This window comes from Borostomias antarcticus (genome assembly GCF_949987555.1).
Source record: "Borostomias antarcticus genome assembly, chromosome: 12".
Taxonomy (NCBI): Eukaryota; Metazoa; Chordata; class Actinopteri; order Stomiiformes; family Stomiidae; genus Borostomias; species Borostomias antarcticus.
Window position 1 is genome coordinate 16,770,613 of NC_140245.1, and position 16,051 is coordinate 16,786,663.

General features: G+C 43.8%; 1 protein-coding gene across 1 annotated transcript in view; it reads right to left on the reverse strand.

Moving 5' to 3' along the window:
• Window positions 1-16,051, reverse strand: part of ift172 (intraflagellar transport 172) — an 86,850-nt gene that overhangs the window by 45,723 nt on the left and 25,076 nt on the right. Inside the window, exons 12-20 of the mRNA XM_084447306.1 lie at window positions 9,351-9,404; window positions 8,282-8,385; window positions 6,530-6,615; window positions 6,270-6,382; window positions 4,005-4,172; window positions 3,364-3,500; window positions 2,709-2,816; window positions 2,424-2,508; window positions 212-304 (exon numbers count right to left, since the gene is read on the reverse strand). Coding sequence (XP_084303432.1) covers window positions 212-304; window positions 2,424-2,508; window positions 2,709-2,816; window positions 3,364-3,500; window positions 4,005-4,172; window positions 6,270-6,382; window positions 6,530-6,615; window positions 8,282-8,385; window positions 9,351-9,404 — 948 coding nt within the window. The remainder of the gene's footprint in view (window positions 1-211; window positions 305-2,423; window positions 2,509-2,708; window positions 2,817-3,363; window positions 3,501-4,004; window positions 4,173-6,269; window positions 6,383-6,529; window positions 6,616-8,281; window positions 8,386-9,350; window positions 9,405-16,051) is intronic.

The window sequence follows — 16,051 nt, forward strand, 5'->3', positions numbered from 1 at the left end:
ATTCATACCACAACATAATCACCTGGTACAGGACACCCACACCACAACATAATCACCTGGTATAGGACACACATACCACAACATCACACCTGGTACAGGACACACATACCACAAAACCATTACCTGGTCTGTGTCATTCTACAAAACACTCATGCCACAACAAACATCATCAGGAGGCTCAAGTCTATTCCTAGAAGCCAGCTCCTCCCACCTGTTCAATGTAGTACATCTCAGCCAGTTTGTAGTTCTTGTCCAGCATGGCCAGGCGAGCTTTGACCTTGTAGAACTCTGTCCCCTCTCCTCCCTGGAAAAACACAGGACATCCCTCTATCAATACCAGTCCAGCATGCTACTGATTTAGCTAAATAATAATAATGTAGCTAAATTACATTACATCGATCAAAACATAGTGTGCTCCAAAAGTATTTAAGAGTGACACATTTCTAAACCTACAGTATCACCTAATATGGATGAAAATGAGCCTACTTGGTTAGCTAATCTTAATGACCCTGAGTCATCACTGCAAAGTTATTGTCTCAATATGGCGGACCCTGTTCAAAATTCCCTCTTCTCTCCTCGTCAACGGACAGTAAAACATACAGCTCAGTCTACTTGGTTAGCTGGTCGTCACTGCAGGACATGTATTCCCTCTCTGTCCCCCTTGGTTTCATGTCAGACTGGGGTTACATGGAGCACCAGCATCTCTCTCAATAAGCCAGAGCTCGTTCAGATCCCTCTCTCTTTCCTCGTCGCCCACGGACCATCGACGATCGTTTAGTCATGAATTGGGTCTGGTTACCTCCACCCAGCGCAAACACTGAGTGAGTGATTCTGTGAGTGATTCTGTTAGTAAGCAGGATTACTCAAAAACTACCAGACCCATTTTCATGAAACTCGATTGAGGGGTGTAGCATTCAGTAATGGTGTCTACAGTTCACATGTTGTTGGAGCAGCAGTGGCTGTATGACTCCGATCTACAATCAAGATCTTGCTTTCTGCAGAGCAGTTTCAGAGCAGTCAAAACTAGTGTTGTCACAATACCAATATTTGACATGTGATACTATACCAGCCAAAGTATCACGATACCAAGTAGTATCACAATACCGCAGCATTTAAATTTTTCTTTTATTTTTATGAACGTGCAATGTACAGTACATTACAGTACAGTGTTATCACTTTATGAGTGGTGCATGAATAACATGCATTTAACGCATTACATTGTAACTCTACAGGTAAGGTAAAAATATATTATGCATATTATTAATATTAAATATTTAAAATGCATATCTAACAACAACAGAATCAGCCATGTATACACACAAGTGTTGTATCACCAACCACCAGTAAAGGTCAGCGGAGAGCCACTGGGTTTTGGTTGATGGCAGTGACATCAACATGCTTTATCTAGCTTTCACTTTCGTTTAAGTCAAAACCAGATCAAATGACCACATGTCAAGAGGTCGATATCATTGGATTATCATTGGATTCGTCTCAGCCTACATAATCTAGCTCACATTATTTTAAGGAGTTTGGAGTTGGAATGAGAGGACGACAAATTTCATTCAACCGCTGTGCATGACGACATGACAGCAGGTAGGCTAATGTTACTTCATTAGCTAGCCGGCTGGCTAGCTAGCAACAGCAGCACACGCTTTAGCCAAGAGGTTTATTCATTAATTTTTGTAATATTAGCTAATGGCAAGAACACTGCTAGTATAACAAATAAAGTCATACTAACCTCATTAGCTCATCTGTATTCCAGTGCAAGGTCTGGATGACAAGATTGTAGATGCTTTATTAAGTTTGATGTGTTGCCTCCTTTTGCCTGTACGGCATTGCTGCATCACCTGCACAACGGACGGCCATCATCTATCGCTTTTCCTTGTTTATATGGTTTAAAACCAAAATAGTTCCATATTAAACTTTTCGAGTTGTTTCTTAAATAATGTTACATTTGATGGTACGGACTCAGAGCTAGGGAACGCTTCTGACATTACGATAGCCTACTGAGAACAAGACTGGCTTGCGCCCAGGCATACAGATAACGTCAATATTGTGACTGCAGAGTTGCATGTGTGCGCGAGCCAAAACATTGGGAGCTGTCACAACGGTGTCGCAAGCCAGTGACTGGGGAGATGTGTGCGCGAGCAAACAAATTGGGAGCTGCACAACGGTGTCGCGAGCCAATCTTCTCATTACCAGAATGGTTGGTCTGGTTGGCCTTGGTGTGGGCTTTTCCTGCAGAGGCAGTGATAGTTGAACTCAGTAATCCCCACAGGTACTTTCAACTGTTTATCAGTGAACCCTGTTTGAGCTGTGGCATGCCTCCTGGGAAGAGGTACGGTGCGCAATGTCCCAGCCATCTCTTCTAGCTGAGATATACATGGGTCTGGGAACTTGAGGAACAGTCATACTCCACTTACAGATTCTTTGGAGACTTGATCAGCGATCTTGTTGGTCTCGTTCAGAAAGCGAGCCCTAGAAACATCTCCTAAGGCTGCAAAGCACCTAGAGAACAGGAAAGGGTTGAGGGAAAAAAAGGGAAATAATAAGGTATTAAAAATAGCAATAAACGAATGAGGACAGACAGAAATTGTGTGTGACCTTACATACACAATAAAACAAGCTGAAACAAGTACAGCAGTAAAAACAATAACAGCTAGTAGCAGTGTGTGTGTGTGTGTGTGTGTGTGTGTGAGATGACTGACCTCTCTGCGATGTGGAGTTGGCGTGCCTCTAGAGATAGCTTGCTGAGGGTTCTCCACATCGCCTCTGTCTCTGAAGACATCTCCAGGGTCTCCAGGAAGGCCATGGCTCTGAGACACAGACACAGACACACACACACACACACACACACACACAGACAACCCCCCCCCCCCACACACACACACACACACACACCCATGAACAAGGAGAGACAAAGAAAATAACACAGTCAGGTGAGTCACACAATAGCAGCATCCACATGGACATCACAGTATGAAGCAGGTTCATATAGACAAGTTCATATACGTTCATAAAGACAAGTTAAAATAGGTTAATATATACACAAGTTCATATAGATAAATTCATATAGGTTCATATAGACAAGACACTAACAGCACACTTGACAAGTTTTCCATTAGCATCAATGACCCATAAAAACGATAATCTTTTACTGAATGGGTGGTAGTGCAAACAGAGTTCCAGAGGCACTGCCAGTACTGTTTGAATACTACTGTTTTGACCCAGAGCGTACTGACCGGTAGTAGTCCTGATCATCTTCTAACCCTAACCCTGACCCTGACCATAACCCGTACTGACCTGTAGTAATCCCTGTCATCTTCCACTGTAACCCTAACCGTGACCCTAACCCCTACTGACCGGTAGTAGTCTCCATCATCGATGGCGGTGCCAAACTCTATCAGTCCCTCGTCCAGGGTGTAGGACACACTGTTCACCCCCTCCGTCACGATCACCTCCGTCTGCCCGTTAGCTCGCTCCACGGCCAAAATGTCCCCCTGTGGCCAGCAAGGAGGGCTCGTTTAGACACAAACACACACACACACACACACACTTAGACACACTCACACAACATCGGAGAGGCTCAGAAGGAGCTTCTTCCCTCAGACCATTAGGATCCTGAATGAAGAAACTGTCTGGTAAATTCAGCAGCTACACTCAGCACAACTCAGCACTTTATATTAATACTCTATAGAATATACATATCTATATTCTGTACTGTGAATATACACAGTATTTCCCTCACTGTATAAATGCATATCTACCTCTCTATATTGCTTAGTGTGTTACATTTGTTGTACATTTGACTTCTTGTACCTGTATGATCTTTGTGACAAATAAACCTAGATAGATCGATAGATACTTTATTGAATCTGAGTTTGACTTTGACATACAGACACACCCACACCCACACACACACACACACACACACACACACACACACACACACACACACACACACACACACACACACACTCACACACACACACACACACACTCACCCGAAGAGGGATCATGGTGACTCTCTCAGGGCTGTCGATGTTGTACCAGACACACAGGCTGCTCCTGTTCTGGGCCACCACCACGTCGCTGCCTGGGACCCACTGGACGTATGAGCAGAAGCTGAGCAGAGTGGTCCTCACACCGCTGGCCACGTCGTACAGGTGCAGCTGGGGGGGCGGAGGGGAAAAAAGAGAGGGAAGTTAGATTATGAAAAAAGGTGCACATACAGTAGGTTCTCCAAGAATCTCATATGCCAGTAGGCATCATTCCTTGTCCGGTCAACCAGACTCATTGCGAAAAGGTTTGAACATTTTCACTATGAATCTGGACTTTCACCCGCTCAGAGCGATTTAGGTTTTCCCAGAGAATGGGGCACCAATCAGGAGACTGCATTTTAACTGCTGTTCCGTCACCAGTCCCTGATTGGTTCCCGTAGATGATGACGCGAAATACAGGAATACTCTAGTAGTAGAACAGTAATGGCAGCTCCCGAACCAACAAGTCGTAACGTTAACGTTAGAAGAATATGTGCCATAAGTGTGCCATAAGTGAAGTTATTGCAGAAATAAACTCAGCAAGCGGCTATATGGGGTAAGCTTCAAGCGACCACGCTGCAACGACCACACTGCAACAAGCACACCCAGCAACAGGCTATACTATTCCAGCACATTTGAGTTATAACATCAATTAAAACACAATGAAAGCATGATGGGCATGGCTTTGCACATAGAGCATACATTAATGTACTCCCGTCCCGCCTGCACCCCCACCACCAGCGCGTGTAGGCTACTGACCATGTAAATGCTTGAGTCACGCAAATGCTTCGACGTGGTGCAACATGGTAGTGCCTTCTTCGTATCCAGTGAGTTTAATCTCCATAGATTATTGTTGTACAAAATTATAAGCACTTGAATTTTGTGGCCCAATTAAAAAATATATATAATTTTTGAATGCCAGTTTCTCTGCCATCTTGGATTGGATTTCTTAGCCGTTAACACCCTATAGGAAGACATGCACCCTAAACATACTGTACATGTGAAATTTCAGACCGATCTGACTTTTTGTAGGTTTTGCCAAATTTTCAACCTGCAGCCAAATCCATCATGACAGAGACTATGGAAAATGGCAAGTTTGTCTACATGAGGAATAACATAAGTGTACCAACTTTCATACATTTTCATCCAATGGGGTGGAAATGGCAGGTATTATATGCTAAATTGCTAATTATAGCGCCACCCATGGGCGAATCTGCAAATGCTTCGATTTGGTGCAACATGGTGGGGCCATATTCGTGTACAGTGAGTTTCATTTCCATAGATTATTGTTGTATAAAATGATAAACACTTGAACTTTGCAGCCCAATTTTTTGCCTTTTTTATTTATTTTTAAATGCCAATTTCTCTGCCATCTTGGATTGGATCTCTTAGCCATGAACACCTTATAGGGAGACATGCACCCTAAACATACATATTCAATTTCAGACCGATTTGACTTACGGTTAATATAACTTTTTTTAGGCTTTGTCAAATTTTCAACCTGCAGCCAAATCCATCATGCGGAGATCATGGGTCCAAATGGCAAAGTTGTTCCTCATGAGGAATGACATATGTCTACCAAGTTTCATACATTTTCGTCAATCGGGGCGGACATGGCAGCATTGTACGCTAAATTGCTTATTAGCGCCACCTATGGGTGAATCATGGTGAGTGTTTGTGTTGTAGTTACTCATGGTTTGTAGTTGCGACATGCCAAGTTACAGCATTTTTGGTTGAGGACTTCAAGAGTTATTCAAGGACGTCAAGGAAAATAATAAGAATACCAACAATTACAAGAGGGTTCTACGCACCTTCGGTGCTTGACCCCTAATAACAACAATTAAAGAAGAACAAGAGTATGCACTAGCAGAGTTTCTCAGCGGAAAATACGTTTTCGCTGTTCTTCCAACTGGATTTGGCAAAAGTTTGATCTATGTTTTGTCACGCTGATTGGCTGAAGGAGTTCGTCAAGTACTCCCGCCCACTCACATTGCTCTGGGCGGCTGAAAGTCCAGACTCATAGTGAAAACATAAAAAAATTCTGCCTCTACCTCTCCCTCCATACATCTCTACCTCCCTGCCTACCTCCATCTCTCCCTCCCTCCATCTCTACCTCCAGCTCTCCCTCCCTCCAACTGTACCTCCCTGCCCACCTCCCTCAATCTTGTCTCTGAAGAGAAGTTCTCTCTCGGTCCCACCCCTCTGTCTCCCTCCCTCCCTGGGTCTCACCCGCAGCTTCTTGTCCCTGAAGAGCAGCTTGCGGCCGGTCTCGTTGAGCTCCAGCCAGTCCATCTTGAAGTCGTGGCTGATGGTGCCCAGGCTGTAACCCCCAGCCAGGTCCACTGAGGGAGGGGAGACAGAGAGGGACGAGAGACAGAGGGAGGGAGAGAGACAGGTAGAATGAGTGTGAGAGATATAGGGAGAGAAGAGGGGAGAGAGAAATAGAATGTGTGGGGGAGATAATCTAGCCCACCGAGCCATACACTCACCAATGGCGATGGTCTTGATGTCGATAAGGTAGGCTAGCTTCTTGTTGTCCTCCACTCCGCTCTGTCTACGCTCACTCAGACGCACACTGCAAACACACACAGATACACACACATACACATACACACACACACACACACACACAGGTGTGAGCACAAACAAGGACAGTGTTATTTTATTCAAACACAACATAGCAAACTTTAGAAGAATATAGCATCTCCACTCTGACAGCCTTGGCAGCCTAAGTTGGGTTTGTGTTTTATATGTTGACTAGCTTTGTCCTCAGGAAAATGTCTTGATAGTTGTAGGTGTAGTTAATTCAACCCCTCACTAGAGAATAATTCAAAAGGTTGCACGTCTTCTTCAATTGAAGCTCAACACTACCATCTAGTGGATTATGACATTATCTAAGATTACAGTGTTCAAAACTTGTAATATCAAAAACTGTTTGATTTCAAACAGCACTATTTCATTTCAAAAAGCATCTGTAATCTATCTGAAAACAAAATGCTACCCACAGGTTAAAGTGTTGGTGATGTGTTTGCAGCTTATAACAAGGTGTTGGTGTTGTGTTTAATAACAAGGTGTTGATGATGTGTTTAATAACAAGGTGTTGGTGATGTGTTTAATAACAAGGTGTTGGTGATGTGTTTAATAACAAGGTGTTGGTGATGTGTTTGCAGCTTATAACAAGGTGTTGGTGATGTGTTTGCAGCTTATAACAAGGTGTTGGTGATGTGTTTGATAACATGGTGTTGGTGATGTGCTTGATAACAAGGTGTTGGTGATGTGTTTGCATCTTATAACAAGGTGTTGGTGATGTGTTTGATAACATGGTGTTGGTGATGTGCTTGATAACAAGATGTTGGTGATGTGTTTGCAGCTTATAACATGGTGTTGGTGATGTGCTTGATAACAAGATGTTGGTGATGTGTTTGCAGCTTATAACATGGTGTTGGTGATGTGCTTGATAACAAGCTGTTGATGTGTTTGCAGCTCATAACAAGGTGTTGGTGATGTGCTTGATAACAAGGTGGTGGTGATGTTTGATAACAAGGTGTTGGTGATGTGTTTGATTGTGTTCTATAACAAGGTGTTGGTGATGTTTGATTGCGTTTGATAAGGCGTTGGTGATGTGTTTGATATCAAGGTGTTGGTGATGTGTTTAATAACAAGGTGTTGGTAATGTGTTTGATAACAAGGTGTTGGTGGTGATGTGTTTGATAACAAGGTGTTGGTGATGTGTTTGATAACAAGGTGTTGGTGGTGATGTGTTTGATAACAAGGTGTTGGTGGTGATGTGTTTGATAACAAGGTGTTGGTGATGTGTTTGATAACAAGGTGTTGGTGGTGATGTGTTTGATAACAAGGTGTTGGTGGTGATGTGTTTGATAACAAGGTGTTGGTGATGTGTTTGATAAACAGGTGTTAGTGATGTGTTTGATAACATGGTGTTGGTGGTGATGTGTTTGATAACAAGGTGTTGGTGGTGATGTGTTTAATAACAAGGTGTTGGTGATTGTTTACTGTTTATTATGGATCCCCATTAGGTGAGACAGGACGACAGACAAGTCTTACTGGGGGTGCAAATTAAAATATCAACACAAAACAATCATAGTAAAACATATTTGATGTTTGATGTGTTTGATAACAAGGTGTTGATGTGTTTAATAACAAGGTGTTAGTGACGTGTTGGTTAACAAGGTGTTGGTGACGTGTTTGCAGCTGTTAAGGTGTTAGTGATTTGCTGTAACCTGATGAGGTGTGGGTTCATGAACTCAGTTCTGACGGAGCCCAGGATCTCGTTACTGCCGTACTCCACCAAAGTCAGCTCCCCCGCGTTGAAGATCATACACACCTGTCACAACACACCTCCATTAAGAATTGTTACACCACAAGATCACCGACACCTATCCATCGATGTAATATTTGTTGGTGTTTGTATGTGTGTGTGTGTGTGTATGTGTGCGCGCATTATATCATGACATTTATGTTTTATTATTGATGGGGGCACCAGGAGGTAAAAGGCCCCCCAACTAACCCTGAAATAACCATAATGAACCCTGAACAGCGCATGATAAAGTAGAGACCTGCTAACAGGTAATCTAACCCTGAATAGCACATGATAAAGTACAGACCCGGGTAGGAATTTCGTCATTTCAGGGGCAAGGCCATTTGGCCTTCGGTGTCACTCAATTTTTTAAGGGCACAAAGGCCACATGCCACGGCACAAAGGCCATTCAGTGAAATAACAGGAGGGTTTAGTTAGCTAGTCATCATGTTAGTCATCACCCGGCACAAAGAGAGACTTTCTCTGCTCTGGAAATTATTTTGAAGAATAGTTGGGCAATGGCTAGATAACTAAGGAATTTTGAACCGTGTCATAACTTATCAATATAGTCTATTCAGAGCTTGTTTGCTTGCTTGCGCTCAACGAACCACAATGCAGCAGCAGTCCTTGCAGCTGGTGTCAGTTTCACATCGCATCAAAGCCGCAGGCTATAGTTGTATACCACTGATATAACGTTTTATTGATATCAATGTAGCTTCAATTGTATTCATTTCGGAAAACAACAGGAGACCACTGATGCTTTTAAAGCAACCTCGAGATTTAGATGGTAGCAGGGGCACAAAAGCCATGGTGGCCGCAGGGGGTAAAATTATTTTGGGAGCATGGCGGCCAGAGGGAGGGCCCGTGGTGTAACTCCCCCCCCCGGTACAGACCCGCTAACAGCACACAGGGGTTCAGACCTACATTACATGTAAGAGCATCATCTATCGCTGAAGGCAAACTAAAGCAATAAAAGCAAACTATAGGTTTACCATTTCATTTTCAAAGAAGAATTTCTCATTTCCCCCAGAGCCTTGCCACACCACCTGAAAGAGAAACAGGAACAGTCTGTGTGAGACGACACACACACAACCAACCAACCACACGCGCTCGCACACGCACACACACACATGCACACAACCAACCAACCAACCTACCAACCAACCATATACACACACACACACACAGACACACACACACACAGACTTTATATTAGTTACCATCTATCTTCAGAAGGTATATTGTAAACTCGATTTACAATGTACCTTTGAACACACTGTTTCCCAGAGCCTCCTTAGCCAAGGCATACCTTAGCCTTAGTTCTATTAATACATCCATGACCTTAGCCTGAGAAGGCTCTGGGAAACAGCGGCACCTAGAGGGAGAGTTTACAACGTATCGTACGATGCACATAGCGCTACGGTGGCTCAGGGAAACGCAGCCCTGTCCTTTTGTAGCCGGAGAATGGAAGTTAGTTTTTCCATTGTGTATATTTCTCCTATAATGTCTATCCAGTTTTCTTGGTTAGGGGATCTTGTTGAAGCCAGCAACATGTCATCTGTCCAGGAATTTACATCCAAACACCTTAAACCCACCTTAAGCCTTTGTCTTTGTAATTTATCACCTCCCCCCAAGTCCCCTGCAAAACCCCAGTTTCAGTCATGTAAAACACCTCAGCTCTCCCTCTTTTGTAATTGTGAGCACACTCTGCATAGCTCTTCCTCATCTCTTTGTTTAGGTCGGAGGGGCCCCACCTTGGTCTTCCTCGTCCTCATTCAGACTTTTGTTTTCTTTGTTGTCACATGTCTGTGCTCTTGGCCACGCCTGCCATTTCACATTCATGTACAATGCAGTAGCCAATCACATCCTGGAAACACTGTACCTTTGTTTGGACTGTACATAAGCCACAGCCAGAAGTGACTGACTTCACTTCTCTGACTGAACCACCTTTGCTGCGTTTGTCAGGAAGTCCTTGCGCTCGTAATGATTTCATTCAATAAACCAGACTCAACCTTTTGAACGTATCTTGGTAAATCTTTGGACTAGACAAGTCTAAAATAACTATCACAGTTTGGCGACGCGGATGATCTGGGAGGACTACCTGCGTGTTGCCGGGATTCCAGTGGATGAACTGGTGACAGACGTGTCGGTCCATATGGGCTTGGAAAATCAATTTTCTCTCTTGCGCCAGAGCGCTAGCCGAGATTATTTCCTCAGTTCTGACACTGGATTCCTGAGGCTCACAGGTACGTTTAAACGAACCCTCTTGTGGTTCTGAGTTGTATTTGCCTTGATTTGGTTCAGCTTGTTGGTCTGGATTGTTTGAAAACGGAAAACCCCAGCGTGGGTATTTAGTAAGTAACTATCTAAGGAGATGTGAACAGCAATAGATTTTATATCGTATTGTCTTTTGACTTCGTCCTTGTTTCGTTACGAGGGTATCAGCTGTTCAAGTGAGAGTTTGGCACAGAACAGGTTTCCTTTTGGCCGGTCGCGGAGAGTTTTAACCGCGAGCACGTTGAGAGAGTTTTGCTCAATGGAGATGTAGCTACAGGGCGGAATTGAGAGTTTTGCAATCCGCGTTTTCTGGTAGAGATTTTGACCAGAGGGGCTGTACATATTTGGTAGGATCTAGACATCATGGTTTAGCCTGGACCAAATTGCTAGTGCAGCCGAGAGTGTTGTTGTAAACGTGGGCTTTTTGTTTCATGTTTGTGTGTTAAGTCGTATATTAGTCGGTTTTGGTCGTCGTTTGGTCGCTCTTTGTTTGCGTTCCCGTGTGTCTGCTACGTTCTCTCTTGCATGTGCACGGGGGGTTGTTCGTCTTATGTGTTCACTGTTTGAGCCTCGGCTCTTGATTATTGTTTGTTATGCGCGCCATGGATCCAGGTAAAGTATTGTTTTGTACCCTTTTTAGACTGTTAAAATTCTGCTAGATTCCCAGTAGGCTAGCTAGCTGGTTGCCTAGGAGATAAGGAAAACTCCGCTATCGCGGTGTTCCGCCATTGAGCCAGAAGAGAACAAAGCACTTCGCTGACTGGGTGAGTACTAAGCGAATTTAATGTGTCTTAATGTGTGCTTTACCGCCGTGAGTTAACTCTAAGGTTTCCTTTCATTGCTGTTTTGGGTTTTTAGGCTGCGTCGTGATTATTTGGGATTTGTTTCTTTAAATTTCCCCGCGCACAACCAAAGACCACATCCGGGTCATACATGCAACATTTTGGGATCACCACTAGGTGTCCCTGTAACACTAGTTATTAAGATATGCTAGAGGATGTAAAGAATTCTACTGCAAACGTCTAGCCTGATGACATTGTTGCACTGAAGCATATTTCTGCGAGCGTTTGTTGGCAGAATTTCGTTATGTGCTAAAGCATTTTCGATTTCTTACATCCACATCTGACATTTTAGTGTTAAATTCTAAGATTCGGGCTCAGCTAGAGGGTTAAGGGAAAAGCCTGTTACTTCTCTAGACTGGTCTGTTTTTAAGATTTGGGAGAGTAGAACGAGAGAGTTTTTTTATTTATTTTTAAGGTCAGGAAGGAAAGATAAGGAGATTCAGCAAACAGTCTCTCCACCATTTCCCCAGCAGAATAACTCTGTTTTAAAATTAGATTCCCCCCTCGACTTGTTGCGCCATTAGCCACGCCCCTTCTTTCTACGAGGTATTTGTCCGAACAGGTCCGGAAGGAAGAGCCTCCGATTTTGAAGTCGAGCGCCACCTGCTGGACTTCCCTTGAACAACCCATAAGGGTGATTTTAAACTAGCCAAGATAGAGAGTTTTAATTTTTAAGGTAAATAAACAGGATAAAATAGATGTAGAGCGAACTCAAAAGTCTGACAGGGTTGAATAGGTGTTTGATTCAGGAGTTTTGTTTCAATAGTCAATGAATGGCCATAAGCTGTTCGTTTTATGCATTTCTACTGTATGAATTTTCATTCATATAATGATAATGTGTTTTTTGAGGAGCTGGCATTAGGCCTTCTCCTCTGCTATTGAACCCAGTCTGTGTTTTGAGTCTTAATTTTCAGGTGCTATGGACCCTGGGCGGCAGGTCTTTGAGAAGCCTGGATCATGCCTTCCTGGGGACTGCTTGGGACCTGCTGTTTGTCTGTTTTAACTGTTTGTTTTGTCTCTCTTTCTGATATGTAGCTTAAGACATAAGCGTTGTGCATAATAGTGGGGGGAATAGATAAGGGTTGCCAGTATCTTAATCTGAATGCAGCATCTCATAACCCAATTTATATATATTTTAAATGAGTATGTTAAATATCTCATGTTTATAGTTTAAGGCACATTCATCGGGCCTGAGTGTTTTTTTCTGAGTGGTTTTTTACAGACAACTGTCGTTCCGGGAGTGATGGGCGAATGCCGAACCAGGAGACGGGCACAGACCGGAGGTGGAGATGGAGATTACTGGCCTGTTTCCCTACAGATGGGCGATCTGGGTTTCGTGAGATGCAGACCAACGCCATGTCACCAACTCACTGTGAGCGACAGATAAGTATGAAACAGGAGCAGTGCCCAAATACTCTGTCCTCAAATGCAGAAGAGGGAAGGTTTTAGATATACAAATTTTAGCTATACAAATGAAGCTTTGATGGAGTTTTTTTTTGATTAGTTAATTGTAAATGAAGCCAATTCATTTTAGTGTCATTTTCTTTGCCTCATCTCTATTTTTATCCTGACTTCAGGAAATTTTTGCTTTCACCCTTAGGGGGTGTTGTTTTGTTGAGGCGAGAATATGGTTATTTTATTTTCATAAAATCATGAGAGAAATGCTAGAGCCAAACCCAATTGCCTTGATCATGACTGGGGACTGGGCGTATTGAAGTCATTCTAACGCTGCCCCTGATGTCACTGTAGGCTACTGCAGACTGGCTCTAAATGACACTTGAACAGTCACCCTGTTTAAGTTTTCCTGACAGAATAACAACATTTTTTCCCCAAAGCAGGAGCTTGCGCTTAACCATGTTTCTGAGTATCTCCTACAGACTGTTGAATAACCGTTCCTGACCAAAGAAGGGAACAGGGAGACCAGACCAGAGGACTCTCTTTTGCTCTTCTGTTTTGTCTCTGTTTGTCTCTCTCATCTGTGGATCCACAGACGGAGCACTTCATCAGCCTGTGCTGGAGGCGGGAGCGCCGAGGTGAGCCCTCCAGCAGCACGACCCGGGCCGGCCCTAAGTGGAGCAGTACAGGGATGGACCGGGTTCAGTTCAAGAGCCTACATTTCTGACCTACAAGCATCTGCTCCACCTGCGGAGAAAAAGAAATGAAGGACTAAGTGCACATTTCCACCACCAAACTAACCTGTATCTAGGGCCTAATGACAAACCTGTACTACCTCGTTCATGTTTTCATTATGCTTTCAAACTAGCCCACGGGCCAGATCATGTTTCAAAACAGGGGTGGCGGAGGATGTTAACAGATGTCTCCAACAGAGTGAGGACCGCCATTTCCTGAGGCTAAGGAGGGGTTCCTGCATCACATCTCTCCTGGGGATTGGGTCCTGGTCCACGACCACAGACGAAGGAGCTGGAACTCGCCGAGGTGGCTCGGGCCGTACCAGTTTCTACTCATCACGCAGACAGCGATCTGAGAGGACTTCGTTGGACCCATGCAAGCCATTGCCGACGGGTCCAAGCAGCAGAGGACGGTCCACCAGGGGATCGCAAACACCAGGAGATCAGAATGCAGCTGAACCAGAGGGCTCAGAGGCCATAACCATGGGCCATCACACTGTCCTCTCCTCTGACGAGGAATCGGAGGAAAAATGACCTTGCTGGTCACCTCCTCACAAGATGCACACACGCACACACACCTGCACACACTAACATTGAACATAACTGATTTCAAGCAACGCGACATCGAAGTTGCGATCTAGAAGAGAAGACGCCTTGCATTCCCCAGATGACATTCTCCTCTGATGAGCAATCGGACTGCACCTCTGATCGCACACACTGGAACCTACATTAAACATTCAGCGACGCACACATGGAATCTATGTTCCATAGGACATCACATGCAATTATTCACAAGAGTGAATGAACTTTAAAATAATCTGGAAAATATCATATTTGTTTACAAGAGTTGCAATGGTTGAAACATGAGTTGATAAATAAGTTTGGGTTTTTCCTCTAAATTGACCAAGAGGTTTTTTGCCCCTCTTACACTGGTAACCATTTTATCTTTTTTTTGCCTTGTTAAATCAAGTTTGTTTTTTGGTGAATGGTTGTCCACTCTTAGACTATAAATAGTATATAATCATGTCAATTTTTTTATCTTGTTTCCTGTCAAATTTCTGAAGCAAGGGGTTTTGGTGTGTGATTTTGCACGTTGAGAGGAAATAATTAAAGTTTCCACCTAGTGGAGAGATTATTTCCTTTCCACATGTATAGCATAGCTGACTGTTTACACTGTGTTTGGATTTTATTTTTGTGTGCCTGTTCAGGCACAAATGAGGGATTGTCCAGGAATTTACATCCAAACACCTTAAACCCACCTTAAGCCTTTGTCTTTGTAATTTATCACCTCCCCCCAAGTCCCCTGCAAAACCCCAGTTTCAGTCATGTAAAACACCTCAGCTCTCCCTCTTTTGTAATTGTGAGCACACTCTGCATAGCTCTTCCTCATCTCTTTGTTTAGGTCGGAGGGGCCCCACCTTGGTCTTCCTCGTCCTCATTCAGACTTTTGTTTTCTTTGTTGTCACATGTCTGTGCTCTTGGCCACGCCTGCCATTTCACATTCATGTACAATGCAGTAGCCAATCACATCCTGGAAACACTGTACCTTTGTTTGGACTGTACATAAGCCACAGCCAGAAGTGACTGACTTCACTTCTCTGACTGAACCACCTTTGCTGCGTTTGTCAGGAAGTCCTTGCGCTCGTAATGATTTCATTCAATAAACCAGACTCAACCTTTTGAACGTATCTTGGTAAATCTTTGGACTAGACAAGTCTAAAATAACTATCACAGTTTGGCGACGCGGATGATCTGGGAGGACTACCTGCGTGTTGCCGGGATTCCAGTGGATGAACTGGTGACAGACGTGTCGGTCCATATGGGCTTGGAAAATCAATTTTCTCTCTTGCGCCAGAGCGCTAGCCGAGATTATTTCCTCAGTTCTGACACTGGATTCCTGAGGCTCACAGGTACGTTTAAACGAACCCTCTTGTGGTTCTGAGTTGTATTTGCCTTGATTTGGTTCAGCTTGTTGGTCTGGATTGTTTGAAAACGGAAAACCCCAGCGTGGGTATTTAGTAAGTAACTATCTAAGGAGATGTGAACAGCAATAGATTTTATATCGTATTGTCTTTTGACTTCGTCCTTGTTTCGTTACGAGGGTATCAGCTGTTCAAGTGAGAGTTTGGCACAGAACAGGTTTCCTTTTGGCCGGTCGCGGAGAGTTTTAACCGCGAGCACGTTGAGAGAGTTTTGCTCAATGGAGATGTAGCTACAGGGCGGAATTGAGAGTTTTGCAATCCGCGTTTTCTGGTAGAGATTTTGACCAGAGGGGCTGTACATATTTGGTAGGATCTAGACATCATGGTTTAGCCTGGACCAAATTGCTAGTGCAGCCGAGAGTGTTGTTGTAAACGTGGGCTTTTTGTTTCATGTTTGTGTGTTAAGTCGTATATTAGTCGGTTTTGGTCGTCGTTTGGTCGCTCTTTGTTTGCGTTCCCGTGT